Raw genomic sequence first — 15,707 nt, forward strand, 5'->3', positions numbered from 1 at the left:
GAGCAAGTGTAATCCAGGTTAAATAGCACTTACGTAGGAACTGGGAAGGAGTGGGTTTTGGTCCTAATTGTCAGGAAAATCTGTTCCATAAATTGCTGTATATACCTCTAAGTCAAATAAATTATTTTTTTCTGTGATTAATTATCCCTAAATATTTCTGCCTTGAGAAACAGGTTATGCAGAATTCCATCAATCCCTTCCAAAATCTTGAGAGTTTAGGCTTTGTCTTTTAAGAACCATCAAGTGTTTTCTGAGCAGTGGCTTATCTTGTCTATATTTACTCATTTGTTTTATACCTTTCCCATGCTGAATCAGTGCATTGGTACCACCAAGGTCCCAACAGTCTACAACACTCATGAAATTATTTAAGAGCCACTTTTCTTACACAGATTCCAACTCTTCAGTTGTAGTTCAATGAAGGAAGGAAGGAATTCTCTTAATGGAACCTCTAGTTCTAGAGGTCTAGTTTGCACTAGTGTTTTTTTCTTTCACTCCCCATATCAACTCTTTCCCCTTCCTCTCCCACTTGCTTTCATGGGCAGAGCGCACAAAATACCTGTTTTCAGTAGGAATCTCAGCTTTTGGTTGTAGTGGCAGAATGGAAGAAGGCTGCAACACCAAGGACTTTGGGAATCAGTAGAGACTGACGGACTGAAAAATGGATTTGGTGCAAGATAGTGGACATGGAATGCTTTTAGTCAAAATTCCTTTGTTTTTTCCTTTTAAAAAATCTGTTTGTTATAATGATGGCTTTACTGTGATTGTTCCAGGCGCTTTTCTTTGTGACTCTCCAGTTCTGTCCGCACATGGAGAAAATCTGTACACAGTTGAGCCGTATCGGGTCCAGGTCCGCACTTGGCAGGTAAGGGCTGATGAAACCACGAAGTGACAAATAAGCCTTATTGTTTTCAAAGACTGGTGTTACAGCTTAAAAGTTAAGTGTATGTTCTGTAAATCTATTAACTTCATCTTCGTCATAGAAAAAATAATTTGAGTATTTCAGCAGAAAGACCTTTGACATTTTGTGTTCTTTAAAAAGTCTGTCACTTTAAACGCTACTGCACTGTAACTAGTAAGTATTTCTAAAAGAAAACAGAATTCTGTAAGGGCCTTTAAGAGAATCAAAATTGCATGCAGGTTGAATATGTATATTACTGACAGGAAAGTGAACATACTGAATATTCTCATAAGATAATGAAAAACACCCCCCTGCACATTCTGTGTGTCGCTACAGAATCTTTTGCTTAACCTTTGCAGTCTCTGATAGTCCATGAGAACCAAAAAGAGACATCTAATTATCAGAGTTCTGTGATACATAATTTTATTTAAGAAATAAATATTGTATTCAAGAAAGGGTGAGATTTATCACAATAAGGACTGATTTAATTCATATATTTATTTTTGCAGCTGTATATTAAAGGACCTTCAGGGACCTGTATTTCTGTGTCCCTCTTAGTTGGAAAAAAGTTGTATTATTAACGAGGAAATTATTGCAGAAGGATACCTCTAAATTTTTACTTTTTTGGAGGCTATACATCCAGTTTTCAACCTGAAACACAGATTGCATTTGTAGAGACTGTGTGGTGGGTGTGTGTGGGGGTGTGTGTGTGTAGTTTGTTTAATTTTGCTAGTAGAGATTTATCTAACCTAAAAGTTCAGCAATTAATTACTTAACTTGGTGCCAATAAGTCCCTTCTAGTTAGACTCTGAACACACAAACCTGGTGTTACATGTTTCTTCTCAGGGCACAGTTAAACAGCTGCTGGTGTTCTCTGAAGCAGAGGGGAATCCGTGCCTCTTGGATGTCTGCGGAAATTTCCTGGCTGTGGGAACTGATTTGGCTCACTTTAAAATCTTTGATCTCTCTCGCAGGTATTAATAAGCCTTTTAACAACATCTGTTTATAATTCAATGTATATTTTCTGGGGAGGGAGGAATCTTTAATTGGTTTTGATCTGATGAAATGTGGTTGCCACTTTGAATCTTGAGACAATACATGCAGCCTATGTGAACTGATGGCCTGTCCCTAAAGCCAGGGAAGAGCCACAGAATTATTAGACAAATCATGGGATGAGTAACGATAACAATAATAATTATTGTGAGGGATATTTGTGTGTATTTGAAAGTGGGTTGAGAATTTATGGAGGGTCAAGACAAAGATGTCACATGTTTCTGCTGATAACGGGACCAAGACCTTAATCTCAGAAGAGCTGAAATTAAAAAAAAAAAAAAGCTACGTCTCGTATCTCCTCATAAATCAACAAACTTAATTCAGTGAATCCATGGAGGAAGTCAACCTAGAATTGTGGACGCTCTCTTCTTCCTCCTGTTTAGGTTAAGAGGGAAGTTTACTTGACTTTGTTCAAACTTTACTGTGTGTTCCCATGCTGACAAACAGCTGTGGCATGAAAAAGATATACACCTGCCATGACCTTCAGTTGGAAAATTTATCTCCTAATGGCAAATGTAATTTTGAAAACCTGAAAAACCTCAGGAGTGAAATGAATTCTGTTCTTCCTCACATACTGTCACCAGAGGATTGCTAAAGTCTAGTTAGTTAACCCACTTGGAAACCTGTTACCTGTATTGAGATAGCACATATTCCACATGGGACACAATTTGAAGGTTATTGGATTTGGGCAGGTTGTAACTAGCACAAATATTGGATTATGATGTTTGATCATGGAGAAAAAGTAGCTTAAGTCCTGCGTGCTATGTCAAATTTGTGTGGCTAGTAATGAAAATACCCCTTCTCAAATGATGACAGACAGCGCTCTTCAATTTCAAAGCAATCATAGGTGACTTAGAACAAATTAGAGGTCTAAACATGTCACCCAAGAATGTAATTTTTACAGAATCAAAGATTTTTTTCATGGGATTGTATCACGTGTCTGAATTACTGTCGTTTCTGTTGCATTATTTTGATTCATGAGATTTGTCCTCTTTGTTGCTGAATGATATCTGGGCTTGTGTCTATACCAGCGGTAAGATTCTTTTGAGATCATAAAAAAAGCAGGGTGGGTGAGGTGGGGGGAGGGATGGGTGTTATGTATGTGAATGATGCAGTCTTTGGGAACTTAGGCACAGAGGGAAAGTGACCAGTAGGATGATATAAATACCACTCCCCCAATGACATTGCTTTACTTCTGCTCCACAGCGTGTTTTCCATACACAGAACTTTTATGTGATGGGCTATATTCAACATTCATGGTACTGTCCAACTTACGTAGGAAAAACAGACCTCTAAATTAAAAATTCTGTAGGATGTTCTTGCTGTGTAGCCCTGTTTTGGGAATTCTGTAGGAGCATTGAAGTTTATTCTTGTTGATTCATTGAGGAAAGAGTGTCTCATTAACTTCTTCCTGAAAGAAAGGCAGGTTGCAGCAATTCTCTGGAGAGGAAGCTGGAGTCTGGGGCAGTGGTGTCATAAGGTAGAAATAGTTTGTTTTTAAAAATCTTGCCCATAATTTGAAAACTGTTTTGGCTGATGCATATTGCCAGTTGCTTGCCACCTCATGATTTAAGTTTATTCCTTTCCACAGAGAGGCAAAAGTGCACTGCAATAGCAAGAATTTCTGTGAGCTGTTTCCTGGCCTTGGAGGCATTGCATCTGTCAAATGCAATGCTAATGGCAATAAAGTCAGCATCCTGGTTAGCAAGGTGAGGCAAAGTTCTTCACATACCACCCTATAGACTGGTCCAGTTCAAAATTACTAAAGACACAAGATCTACTTCTCAGAAATAAACCTACATGTTCTATGCTGTGCACGGGTCTTGAAATGTCATGTCTGTCATGTAACTGAACACTGAAATTAAGGTATGTTAAGGTTTTGTACATTTGGTGAGAACAACCACCCAGAAAAGGCATCAGTATTTTAGTTACAAAAGCTACTTTGTAATGTTTGAAAGAAACCAAAGGTTAACTTGCTAGAATAGAAAAACAGCAAGAAATTTTCTGATATTTCTTCCAAAGAATGTTCTTCTGTGATTACCAGCAAACAAAACTGAGTGAACCAGAGGAGATAACCATACCATCTGGACTTTACCTTTTTTCTTTTTGGCTGCATACTTCAGCAACTTGTTTTCCCTTCTTGTAGGCGGATGGGAACATTGATTCCAAGATCTGTTTCTATGATGTTGAAATGGACAAAGTTACACTCTTTGATTTGAAGGCTGAACAGGGAAATGGTAGAGAGAAGCTTTCTTCTGGACAAGGCACTGACAAGTAAGAAGCTTTTATTTCGAGTAGTATTACTTGTGGATTTAAGATAGGAACCTGCCCTACGAAGACAAGCAACACCTGGATACTGGCATTCCTCTGTCTTTGTGTAGGAGCTTGTACAAATTTAATTATTTTATTTCTAAAGAATTAATTAAAGCTGATGTATGTCATTCAGCCTGCATCCCTATCTCTTCCAATACATGAACTAGGGGGTATCAAATGAAGGTATCAGAAAGCAAATTCAAAGTAAGCAGGAGGATGTGGTTCTTCAGACAACATGCAGCTGAGCTAAGGAACTTCTTGCCAAAGGAAGTTATAGATGATGAAGGAAGAGTTCATGGAGGTATTGGACAAATTCATAGAAGAGAAATGCAGTGAGAGTTAGGAGATGTGTGGAAGCCATATCTGGCTCAAGAGATCTCTGAGAGGAGGATGATTGGGTATTGGGAGGGTATGCATAGAGGTATTATATGACTGGAATCAGGATCGTGATCTTAAAAAAAAAAAAAAAAAAGAAAAAAGAAAGTAGCTTGGAAAGCTACTCTTCCATGGAGAGTTTACAGGGTAGGAACTGAAAAGAGGACAATCTGAACCTCCTCCTAGGAAAAAAGTTAGTTTTTAAGTCCAATAAAGGATGGTTTTGTATGGATAAAACCTCACGCAACGTCTGTTCAGAACTGACAGCTTTGTTTTCATACAAGCTGTTACATTAGAAATCCTAGGGCAACAAAATGCAGTGAACTAGGAATTCTCATGGAAGTACGGTGGAATGTTAGGGTACAAATTCCCATCTGGTTTTACAATAATTTTTCTGACTGTATTTTTCTTAAGAAAGAACAGCATTAGAATAGAAGGTGGTTTGCTTTTTTAGTAATTATCTGCTATAGATATTACAAACAAAAAAGGATTTACTCTCCTTATCATTGAAAAACAGAAGAAACTACCCAGCTCATCAGAAACTAAGGACAGTGCAAATTTGGGGCCTTATGTCTTGGTCAGTTATGCCAAGTGTAATAATGAGTAGGGAGAAAGTTGTTTTCAAGTGTAGTATCTTGTGCAGCCCAACAGGGGCCACCACAAACTAGTAATACTATTTCACTGGTATTTAAATGCTAGATGGTGTTGGCGTGAACAATCAATTTATCTGTGCTTCACTTCAGAGTATCTTGAAATTGGAATGAGTAAACTCACCAAAAAATAATCTACACTACTTCTCCTCCTCTGTCTTCTTAGACAGAATCTAAACACTCCCATTTTTTTTTTACACAAATACTGCTTTTCAGTTTGCAAGTAGTTTATTTTTAATTCAGTGGCATGGGTAGGACATTATGTATTTCTGCATTCCTTTGAATCTCTCCCTTAATTTGCCTTCCAGCCCTACTCCAATCCTCCCCACAAAGTCCACCCATCAGTGGTGACAGCAAATGAGAAAAATATTTTAATGATATCTTTGGTTTCTCTCTTTTTTAAAAATTTGACACTTATATTCTGTATTTTTTCAGAAGAAACCTAAGCCATTGCTAAAATAGTCTGATTCTGTACGTCTAGAGTTTTAACGTGACTGGCACTGAAGTAGTGTTTAAGTGCCCGAAGGAGGCAGTAAGATGTTTCTTACTTAAACTGCTGCCAGAGAGTGGCTTTCCTAAGGCTGCAGGGGTTGTTCTTGTGCTTAACGTGCTATTTCACGGTGCCTCGGAATTCTTCTTACACACTCTGAAGGTCAAGCACGGTACTGAGGAAAGCGAATGAACAACGGCATATCTGGAGACTGAAGTTCCCCAGCTGCAGGTCAGATTCGGCTGCAACTCTGCAGTTTCCCTCAGCACCGAAAACTTCAGCAGTTCAAAGCGTCAATCATGCTGCACGCCCTGGTCTCTTTGCTGACCTCTCAGTTGAGAGATCTGTTGCCTGAGAATACAAACTAATTTCTTATTTTTTTTTCCCCATCAGTTTAATCACAATTGTCTAGTTGTGATCTCTTATGACCGCTGCTTAGCTGGATTTGAACGTGAGGCATATGGACTAGAAACTCTCTACTGCTTATCTAAACGCACATCAGTGTGCTCAAGCTGTCTTTAACCTGGCCAGGCATTTCTGGCAGTGCTGGCAATAAGCACCTTGGGGCAGGTTGTAAAACCCACAAGAAGACAGAGCTGAGGTAGTGCCCATGTTACGGCACCTACACCGGTAGCATTCACTAAGGTAGATCATTGGAAGGATGTTCAAGTATTTTTGTAGGACGTGTCATCTCAGTGGAGGCAGATTTTGGGTGCCTATTTGTATTTGCGGCAGTGCCAGCTTTTTTTCTATGGAAATGCTTTATGTCCTGTAGTCATGGTTAATGTATAGAGAACAAACTAAAAGTGGCATTGCCGGGTGTAAAGTGTTAGGAGGTAGGAAGATGTATATGGTTAATGTTACAATGCAGAGGTACTGGTGTAGATAACCGATCATCATCTGAAAATTATCCCTTGGCTAGTCCTTTATTTACATGCATGCACTGAATGGGCTGGAATTATTTTGTCTCTACATTTTTTTCTTGTCTTTTGATAGGTCTGTTGTGGAATATCCAGAGTTGCACAGTCACATCCCTGCTTGCCATTTCTGGGACCAGAGTGAACCGAGACTTTTTGTATGTGAAGCAATTCTTGAAGCAGGCCTACAATCTCCAGATCAGAAGAAAAACCAGACTGAGAGCACAGTATGGTCTTTTTGTTTGGTTGTTTTACCTTGCTTTACATGTCCAAGTAATAAATCATTGGTCCTTCATTAAGGATGGGGGAGTAGGTACTATATCTTGTACAAAAGTGAGTAGTGAAACTACATGTTTGGTGTCTGTGGCTTCAGGCACGCGCTGTACATTAGCTTTTGGTTTTAGCCCTAGCTTGCATACAGTGACAAAGAAAAAGAGGTGATTTCTTTATCTATGCTACAATTTTGAGGGTGATCATAATGCAAGCTTGTATCTGGACTACAGTTTTTCAAGTGACATTAATGGGTGAATTGATAATCTAGAGGTTTGATATTCTCATTTTTTAAAAAATAATGCAGATTTTTTTAATCTTGAGTCCACTTTTAGCAGCAAGAATTAATTTGATAGAATAACAGGGACCCTACTGTTAAAGCGAACAGTGAAATACACTCTTCCCACCCTGTTCTTACCATCTTCTGCTTTGCTGGGCAGACATTGTACATCTTTATGGTACTTCCCAAATTCTCTTTTATGGTCTTTTTTACACTAGAAAAAAAGATTTAATTTTTATTGATCAGAAATGATCTAATAAAAAAATTATTTCATCAGACCAACAATTCTTCCCCACTTCCCTTGCTAATGTGCTTGTAGCAGTCCTTACCATTTTGTCTGTAAACAACTGCCTGTCCTTCATAAACATTCCATTGATTTGAAATGTCCATGTTGATTTAAAAGTTTTCTAATTAGTGCACAATTTTAGTTAAACCTCTTCCAATTAGAGATAGAAAGCTCTTTGTATCTTTTGTTGGTTGAAATGACTTTAAAAAAATCGTGGGAAGATCAAGGTAGAAAGGAGGAATGTAATAGGGATGTCTCAAAAGATCTTGCTAGGATCTTCTAACAAAGAGAAGAACACTTCAACCTAATATTCCTGATGTACACAAGTACAAATGTTTGGCTTCTACATAAAGTTGAAAAATAAAAAGATATGAAAGGAATCCAACTTACTTTTTGGCCCTTATTCAACAGAACTTTTAACTCTATGCTTATCCTTTAAGGAATGAGAAATCTGATTAATTTTAGTTGGAAATAAATGTTTCATTTTGACTTCAGTCAGGTCAATATTCAAGGTGTTCCAGAAACTATTTTTAAATGGCTGGTATTTTCCCCAGGAACTCAAAAGAGTCAGTGAGCTGCTGAAATTATAATAGAAATAATATAGTATTAAAAAAAAACCAAAAACATTTAAAACAGTTAGGAGTATTTCTTTGACCTGAGTCAGGTTTGTTAGTGAAACATCTAGAGTAGCAGTCTGTGGCCAGGGACGTCCCTCTTTGTGGTCGGTGAAGTTGGTTCCTGAAGGGCACAGGTGGAGGTCCCTTTGCAGTAGCAACACAAGCTGTGATGTAGAATGTGTTGTTGGCTACTTACCGTTGGGGGGAAGCGTGGTGCTCTGCGCTCTCCAGCAGGTGTGTGTGAATGTATATGTCATATTATTTTCAAGAGAAGGCTCTGCCAAGTGAATATGGAAAATAAAAACAAAATGAAAGAAGGATATTGCAGCATAAAACCAAAACAATGCTTTGCTTCCTTTTCCAGATGGATGTTTGGATTATATCATTCTTCAGTACTGAAGAGCATGGCCTTTTGCTTCAGGACAGCTTTCCCTTGCCTTCATCCTACCAGGTTCTTCTGGGCATAGAGGTGCCACATTACTACTTTGCAAAAAAGGTGAGGAAATCTTTCACAATTCCTTCCCATAAGTTCAGACTTTTCGCTGCCTAGGGATCAAATTTAACCAAACTGAGTCTGGGGTAAGAAGAGCAACTGCAATGGCAGTTGCTGCATCATATGTAGAAATGACGTAAAGATAATTCTTGGTGTGGGCGTACTTGGCAGTATTGTGGGAATTGTACTGAATTGGCTTTTCATGGATGTTGCAAACTGCATGCGACGTACAAGCATAGGATACACAGTAATTACCAGGGAATGCAATTAAAAAAAGGATGTGAAAAACATTTCTCTTTCTACTTTACATAGTCACCGTGCCTATTGCAAGTAAGGGGGGGCTGTGTTACGTAGGCTATAAGAGGGGACATTTCCTACTAGCTTCAGCAGAAGCAACCCACTTCCTTGTTGGAAGGGAGCTTAATCCCCACAGAATACCAAAGAGAGCAAGAATACTCATCTTGCACTATCACCAAATGCCTGCGTGTACAAATACCAGGAATGCATGCTTTAACTTCTTAAACTTCAATATGAATCCAAAGTTGTTTGCATCTTAGGTAAATACCATGCATAATTCCATGCATACTGGAAGAAATGAAGCCTCTTTTAGCTACAGATTGGTTTTCTGGTTAAGCTGTGACCCAAGTTCCTCAGTGCCTGTTAAAATGATGATTTGCACTGCTCCCTTCTTGTAGAGGGAGCTTAACTGAGTCTGTTTATTCTGCGAAGGCATTTATTTTTGTAAAATCTGCAGGAACTTAATGAGACTTCTAATCCTCTAAATTTTCTGAATGAGACAGACCAATGTGATCACATAAATCTAATTTCGTGTAGTTTAGGAGCAGAGTTAAACAGGGAGAATGTATCTAGATGTTTTTCTACTTAATGTATTTAGATTCAGAGCAGTACTTTGCAATTTAGCCCCTTTCCAAAGAACTGACTGTTGTCGCTCTTCCTGTGCAGATCTAGCATTTAGAGTTGCCCTCTCTTTTACTTTCCGTTTTCCCTTAATTTGAAAGGTCAAAGGTGATCTGCTGCATTTTCTAATCTTTCTTTTAACACTTCACACCATCATGTCTCATGCTATTTTACTTTGATATTACGTCTCTTTTTTTTGTTGTTTTTTCCTTTTAACTCTGTATGGATTATTGCTGCCATTAGTTGTTTTTTCGGAGGGGACATGTCTATAAACCTGTAAGTATCTGCATTATTTTGCTCCTCTTCCTTCATTCTCTGCTTTTCTCTTTTCTGTTTCCGTTCTCTTCCCTCAGTAGGTTACTGTATCTTAGTTACTAAATTACTTGCTATATAATGATTCATTTTGGCAACATGATTTAGTATATGAACAGAGTGCTTTAAATATAGCCAGTCGAGTTGATGCAACAAGTCTGTTTTGACCAAGTTTCATTCCAGGGTTTCTCCTTATTCATTATAATGTCTTTTCTGCCCTAGGTCCAGAAGTTCCCCAAATTGCAGTCAAATGCATTTGCACTTTTGATTTTACAGTATCTAATACTTTCATTGTATAATAATAGAATACTATTTTTTATTGGCTTCTATAAACCTTCATATTTAGTTATCTCATCTAACTATACAATTGGGGTAGAGTATATGTGAAATTTGGTGTCCTTCATGACTGTGCTGGTTTCAGCTGGGATAGAGTTAGTTTTCTTACTAGTAGCTGGTATAGTGCTGTGTTTTGGATTTAGTATGAGAATAATATTGATAACACACTGATGTTTTAGTCGTTGCTAAATAATGTTTATACTAAGACAAGGAATTTTCAGCATCCCATGCTTTGCCAGTGAGGAGGCGCACAAGAAGGTGGGAGCATAGCCAGGACAGCTGTCCCAAACTGGCCCAAGGGGTATTCCATACCCTGTGACGTCATGCTCAGGGTATAAACTGATGAAGAATGGGGCTAGGGGGTGCCGCGGCTCGGGACCTAGCTGGGCATCAGTTAGCGGTGGTGAGCAATTGTGCTGTGCATCACTTGGTTTGTATATTCTATTATTATTGTTGTTGTTGTTATCATCATCATTATTATCAGCATAATCATCTTCCTTTTCTGTCCTATTAAACTGTCTTTATCTCAACCCACAAGTTTCACTTTTTTTCCCAATTATCCTCCCCATCCCACCAGGGAGGCAAGGAGTGAGCGAGCAGCTGCGTGGTGCTTAATTGCCGGCTGGGGTTAAAGCACAACAGTGATTCGGATGATCTTCCACTGTGTTTGGCTTGTGAAAGTTTCCTTGTTACACTCTAGACACATCATTTGATATTGATGATTGACTTGAATATTTTTCTGAATAATGGTGAAATTGCTTTGAGCTGCCTTTCAATGACTGGTGAAAGTATCAGCGAAGCTCCAGAGGCTCTAGAACTGCCAGTTGTATGGGGAAGGTTTGTATCTGAGCTTTAGCATTCATAAGCTTCACATGAAGGCAAGAATAAAAGAATTGGGTCTATATAGTTAATTTTCAGAACAGCAGACTCATTTTTGAGAAGAGACTAACCTTAGAGAAATGTTTATCTGAAATCTCCAGAAATCTGTGGACTTAAAATAATAGTTGCTATTATAGTAGTAGTAGTAATAATAATGATGATGATGATGGTGATGATGATGATGACAATAATAATAGGAGGCTGTTTCTCCTGTGGTATATTACCAATCCCCAAACTATCACTGGCTTACTGTGATTGTTCGTTGTGATGTGCTGATCTCTTCTACGACATTCTATATCTTGGGGCATTTTCTAGGAAGTTCTGAAACATTGCAACTATTGATCATGGTCCTGCAGAAATAGAAAACTTGGGACTGTAGCGGAAGTAATGTAATTAATTACACGTACAAAGGAGGAAGTTTCAACCTACTTGATACCTAAGTTGTAACATTCTCATTTTAGCCAGGAGAAGCTGAGACAGGAGAAGCAGAGTCTGGCTCAGTAAAGGTCTCTCAGATGGTTGCGAGAAGACCCATGAGAGATTTCATTGGGTTAGGAGACTGTGATAAGACTACCCGGGATGCCATGCTGAACTTCAGCTTCTATCTTACTGCTGGAGACATGGATGAGGCCTTCAAATCTATTAAGCTGATAAAAAGGTATCGTAAATATGAGTATGTATTTATTTATGGGTACAGTTTATTTTCATTAGAAGCTTGTATGAAGCTTTGATCCTCCTAAATTCTCTTTACATTTTACCCCTCTTATTTCATTGTCCTTTTCATTTTTAACAAGATGAAATATCTTTATCTTACAGACATTTTAATGTATTCTCTGCTTATTCTTTGTCTGCAAGATGTTGCAAGCTTTGTGATTTTCTTTTTTACTAAACGGGAGAAAATGTTTCATAGCAGCATTTATTCTGTGTTTGAATGGCAAAAATCTCACGTTATCACTAGAAGAAAATGAACATTCACAACTTTATTTATACATCTAAAATAATCACGGTAATACTGAGTATTACAAATTTACCGACCACATAGCTGATTTTTAAATTTAAAAGTACATTATTATAATATGGATATTGCAATATTAGACGAAATAATATAATGTCTTTTAAATATTCCAATATTTTATTTTAAAAAAACCCTGCAATTAATCATAGCATATTATTTCTAGAGAAGATTTTCCAGAAAGTAATGCAGGCAAATGAATACAAATCTTAGTTGGTTTTTACAAACCTACTGCTAGAAGAAACTCTTTGTCAGCTTTATGGTATTCTACCTTGATAGTCTAGAACAATGCAGTTGTTCTAGAGCATCAGTCTCTGCAGAGTGTTGCTCGCTTGGAACGTGGTGCAGAGCAGCAGTTGGGGTTGAGTTTCTTATTACATCAGAACTGAGTGCAGAACAGAACTCAAGAGCCAGCTTGATGATCACATTTTAACAAAGTGGGAAAGTATGGTGGAAATAACGATGAAGAAGAAAAGCAGTGTACTCAGCCGGGACTGACACAACAGTCCTAAAGAATTTGTAACATTCACAGCTCACGGTCCTTGAAACCTATCAGTAACTGTGCTCAAAGTAGCATCCTTAGAGTTTTAAAATATCCGTCGTTGCCTCTAGTTCCTGTATCCTACGTATTTCTGCATAATAGTTTTCGACCTGTTTTTTTCTTCCTGAAAGTTACGTACACGTGGCTTTTGTGAGCCTACATGCTTCTCAGGGTCAGGCTTATAAACATTATGCCTAATTCCAAAGCTACTAATTATTTTCATTACCACATTAAGTTACCAGGCAGGTCTTTTTTAAATCTCGTGCTTAAGTCCTGTATATATGTCTTATTCTCCAATTTGGGTGCTTGAGTGGCAGTTACTTTCTCCAGTATTCGCTGTATTATGTGCCTCTGAGCATTGCTGGGCAGAGCTGGGTGTCCTGACATAGCACTCTAATCTGAAAATGTCACAGCAAATCTTAAAGCAAGCTGGGAAGAAAAGAAATTCATTTGGGCTGAAATGTCTCTTCTTCGTAATCGTTTCCAATAATGTAAGTTAATAGTATCTGTGATTATTAGGGAGTCCAGGTAAACAACTTCTGTAGGTATTTGCCCTCATTGTAACACTGAAGTAGATTTTTCAGCGATGTGTATGGCCTGTTCTAGCTGCGTACCCTTTTCTTTTTTAATGGCATGTCTGTTTACGTATAGGAAAAAGCCAAACCTCTGTCTCAGGTAACAAAAGAAGTGTCTGAAAAAATGCAACTTAATTCTTCTGCATTCCCTTACTTTACAATTAGAATGGTTAGAGCTGCTTTTGCTTTTTGCTGTCTGGGCTATGCTGTGGCTGGGGAGCTGGTGTTGCAGCTAACAAGAAGTTTCTTGAAGAGGGGTCATGGAAAATCTAAAGATTCATGAAATTTAAACAGCTGTTAAAATCATCACTAAATCTATAGTGAGTTTTCTGCTTTCTCAGATTGCCTGTTAACTCCAAAGCTATTGTTACTGGTCTCCCATAGCTTTTTACATTATTGTTAGGGATCAGATAACCTTATGCAGACAGAGGAAATGTGTTTGGCTGCCTCTTTTCTATATTCTCATTGCATACGCTCTGTGTCTGCTACAGCTGACCCTGCTGACATGTGGCTGTGATGCTCTGTCAGGATTCTGACAATCCAACATTCTGCGCTGTACAGCAGAGGGAGAGGGCAATATAATATAATATATATAAAATTATGTGTTTTATACATATGTATATAGATGGAGCCCATCCAAATAATAATTGAGGGCCTCTGCCCACAAGAGTGAGCTTTGTGATGTCTTTCAACCCTTAGTTTTAAATTATAGCATATATTTATAGAAAGCAACTCCAATGCAGATCCCCTTGGAGATCTTTCCCCTTTCAAGTCCACTCTTTCAGCACGGTGACTCAACGTAGTCGTTTTCCAGGCCACGGCGAAACCGAGCGGTCAGGGTACGGCTAATGACAATGACCCGGGGTGCCATGCAGTCCTCACGCCTATGAAGGATGTTCCATATGAGAATGGCAGCTGCCAGCGTGGCCAAAAGACAGGCTCCAATGTTCAGATAGCAAGACCAAGAGAGGTTGGTGTATGGTCCGATGCGGTAGAAAGTCACCAATCCGATAACCAGAACAAAACCTGCAGGGAGAATGTGAGAATTATTTTTAATGTGTTACTCTCTTGAATTTCTGTAGCAGCAAGATGCCATAGGCCAACATTCACAAGTCTGTAAAGCCCTTCCGTCTCTCTTATGATGTGCTGTATGTGTTCATGAAGGCGTATTTGGGCATGATGATATATGCAAAGACTGGGCGCCTGAATGGAGTCTCAATATTAGGTTTAAATCTGTTCACTCTGATATAAATTTCTTACTTGCACTTAGCTCTGTTTCACGTTGTGGGTTTTTTTTCCTCATCCTCTTGTCTCACACAGATGTCCTGTTTCTTATTCCCGTTGCCAACAGAAAACTGGTATATTAATGATTACAATAATGAAATGCTTTTATTCAGAATATGGTACACTTACTCTGAAATTTTAAAATGTCTATTTAAGGCAGTCCACTATTGTAAACTGCAAAGATGATGAATTGCTAAATATCTTACAGAAATAATTAAAAAAATGTACAAAAGCGTAAAAAAAGGAAGGTGAAATAAATGGGACTTTAGGGTCCCACTTCTTCCATGCTGGAAAAAAGTGTTATGAGGCAGGAGTAATATCATGCCTCCAGAAGCTACCAAAGGCAAGGTACCATTCCCTTCCTAACCTTAAACACAGTAGTCGGTTCCCTAAAAGGTAAGTAATATTTGAGTAATAACACTCATTTCCATCCAGATGTCACGATGTGATTTGCAAAAAAACCTTAAAAAAATATTTTCCACATTCTTTTTGGTAGATAATGCTGATAAATAATAATGTTATTTCAGAGATGAGATGGGGTGACTTTTCTAGTCATAGAATGATACAATCCCAGACTGGTTTGGGTTGGAAGGGACCTCACAGCCCATCCAGTCCCAGCCCCTGCCATGGGCAGGGACACCCTCCACTAGCCCAGGTTGCCCAAAGCCCCATCCAGCCTGGCCTTGAACACTGCCAGGGATGGGGCAGAGGAGTCATGCAGGAGGTCCGTGTTAGAACCAGGGGCAGAATCCGTATCCCGTAGAGTCCTACGATTACTTTTCTGCCCTCTGTTTATCATATTAGTCTCTTTTCCTGTCCTTACTCTCAAATAAAACTACTTTTCAGCTTTTTAAGAGAAGTAATTTATAGATGTGATTAGATTGCAACAAACATACGAAGAGGCAAATATGCCTCATTAACCGAAAAAAGGTTTTCTCTTTGTTCTCCTACATGCTTCCTTAACCACCACCATAACACAAGAAATATCATTGACAAAAGGGCCCCTTCGTGAAGGAAGAACAAAAGCCCATAAACAGCCAGATGATCTCTAGATACCATCTTCCTAAGTTCATGGTCAAGGACAAGTCAAGAGCGAGTAAGTCCCAGTGGCTCCATGCTGTTTTCTCAGTTAGCCATGCTGCTTGCAAATGATGTTCCCACAGATGCATGGCGATGCTCTAAAATGATGTGACACCTGGCTCTGGTCC

The 15,707-nt window shown here is 38.6% G+C and overlaps 2 protein-coding genes across 5 annotated transcripts in view; one reads left to right on the top strand and one right to left on the bottom strand.

The window, feature by feature from the left end:
• Positions 1 to 15,707, top strand: part of IFT140 (intraflagellar transport 140) — a 97,109-nt gene that overhangs the window by 30,199 nt on the left and 51,203 nt on the right. For all 4 annotated transcript variants that reach the window (XM_075767230.1, XM_075767231.1, XM_075767228.1 and 1 more), the window contains 7 exons: positions 771 to 862; positions 1,745 to 1,872; positions 3,543 to 3,660; positions 4,098 to 4,225; positions 6,776 to 6,923; positions 8,514 to 8,645; positions 11,549 to 11,745. In XM_075767230.1, the coding sequence (XP_075623345.1) occupies positions 771 to 862; positions 1,745 to 1,872; positions 3,543 to 3,660; positions 4,098 to 4,225; positions 6,776 to 6,923; positions 8,514 to 8,645; positions 11,549 to 11,745 (943 nt within the window). The remainder of the gene's footprint in view (positions 1 to 770; positions 863 to 1,744; positions 1,873 to 3,542; positions 3,661 to 4,097; positions 4,226 to 6,775; positions 6,924 to 8,513; positions 8,646 to 11,548; positions 11,746 to 15,707) is intronic.
• Positions 12,053 to 15,707, bottom strand: part of TMEM204 (transmembrane protein 204) — a 32,806-nt gene continuing 29,151 nt past the window's right edge. Inside the window, exon 3 of the mRNA XM_075767289.1 lies at positions 12,053 to 14,241. Coding sequence (XP_075623404.1) covers positions 13,997 to 14,241 — 245 coding nt within the window. The 3' untranslated portion in view covers positions 12,053 to 13,996. The remainder of the gene's footprint in view (positions 14,242 to 15,707) is intronic.

The sequence above is a fragment of the Balearica regulorum genome, chromosome 15, assembly GCF_011004875.1.
Source record: "Balearica regulorum gibbericeps isolate bBalReg1 chromosome 15, bBalReg1.pri, whole genome shotgun sequence".
Classification (NCBI taxonomy): domain Eukaryota; kingdom Metazoa; phylum Chordata; class Aves; order Gruiformes; family Gruidae; genus Balearica; species Balearica regulorum.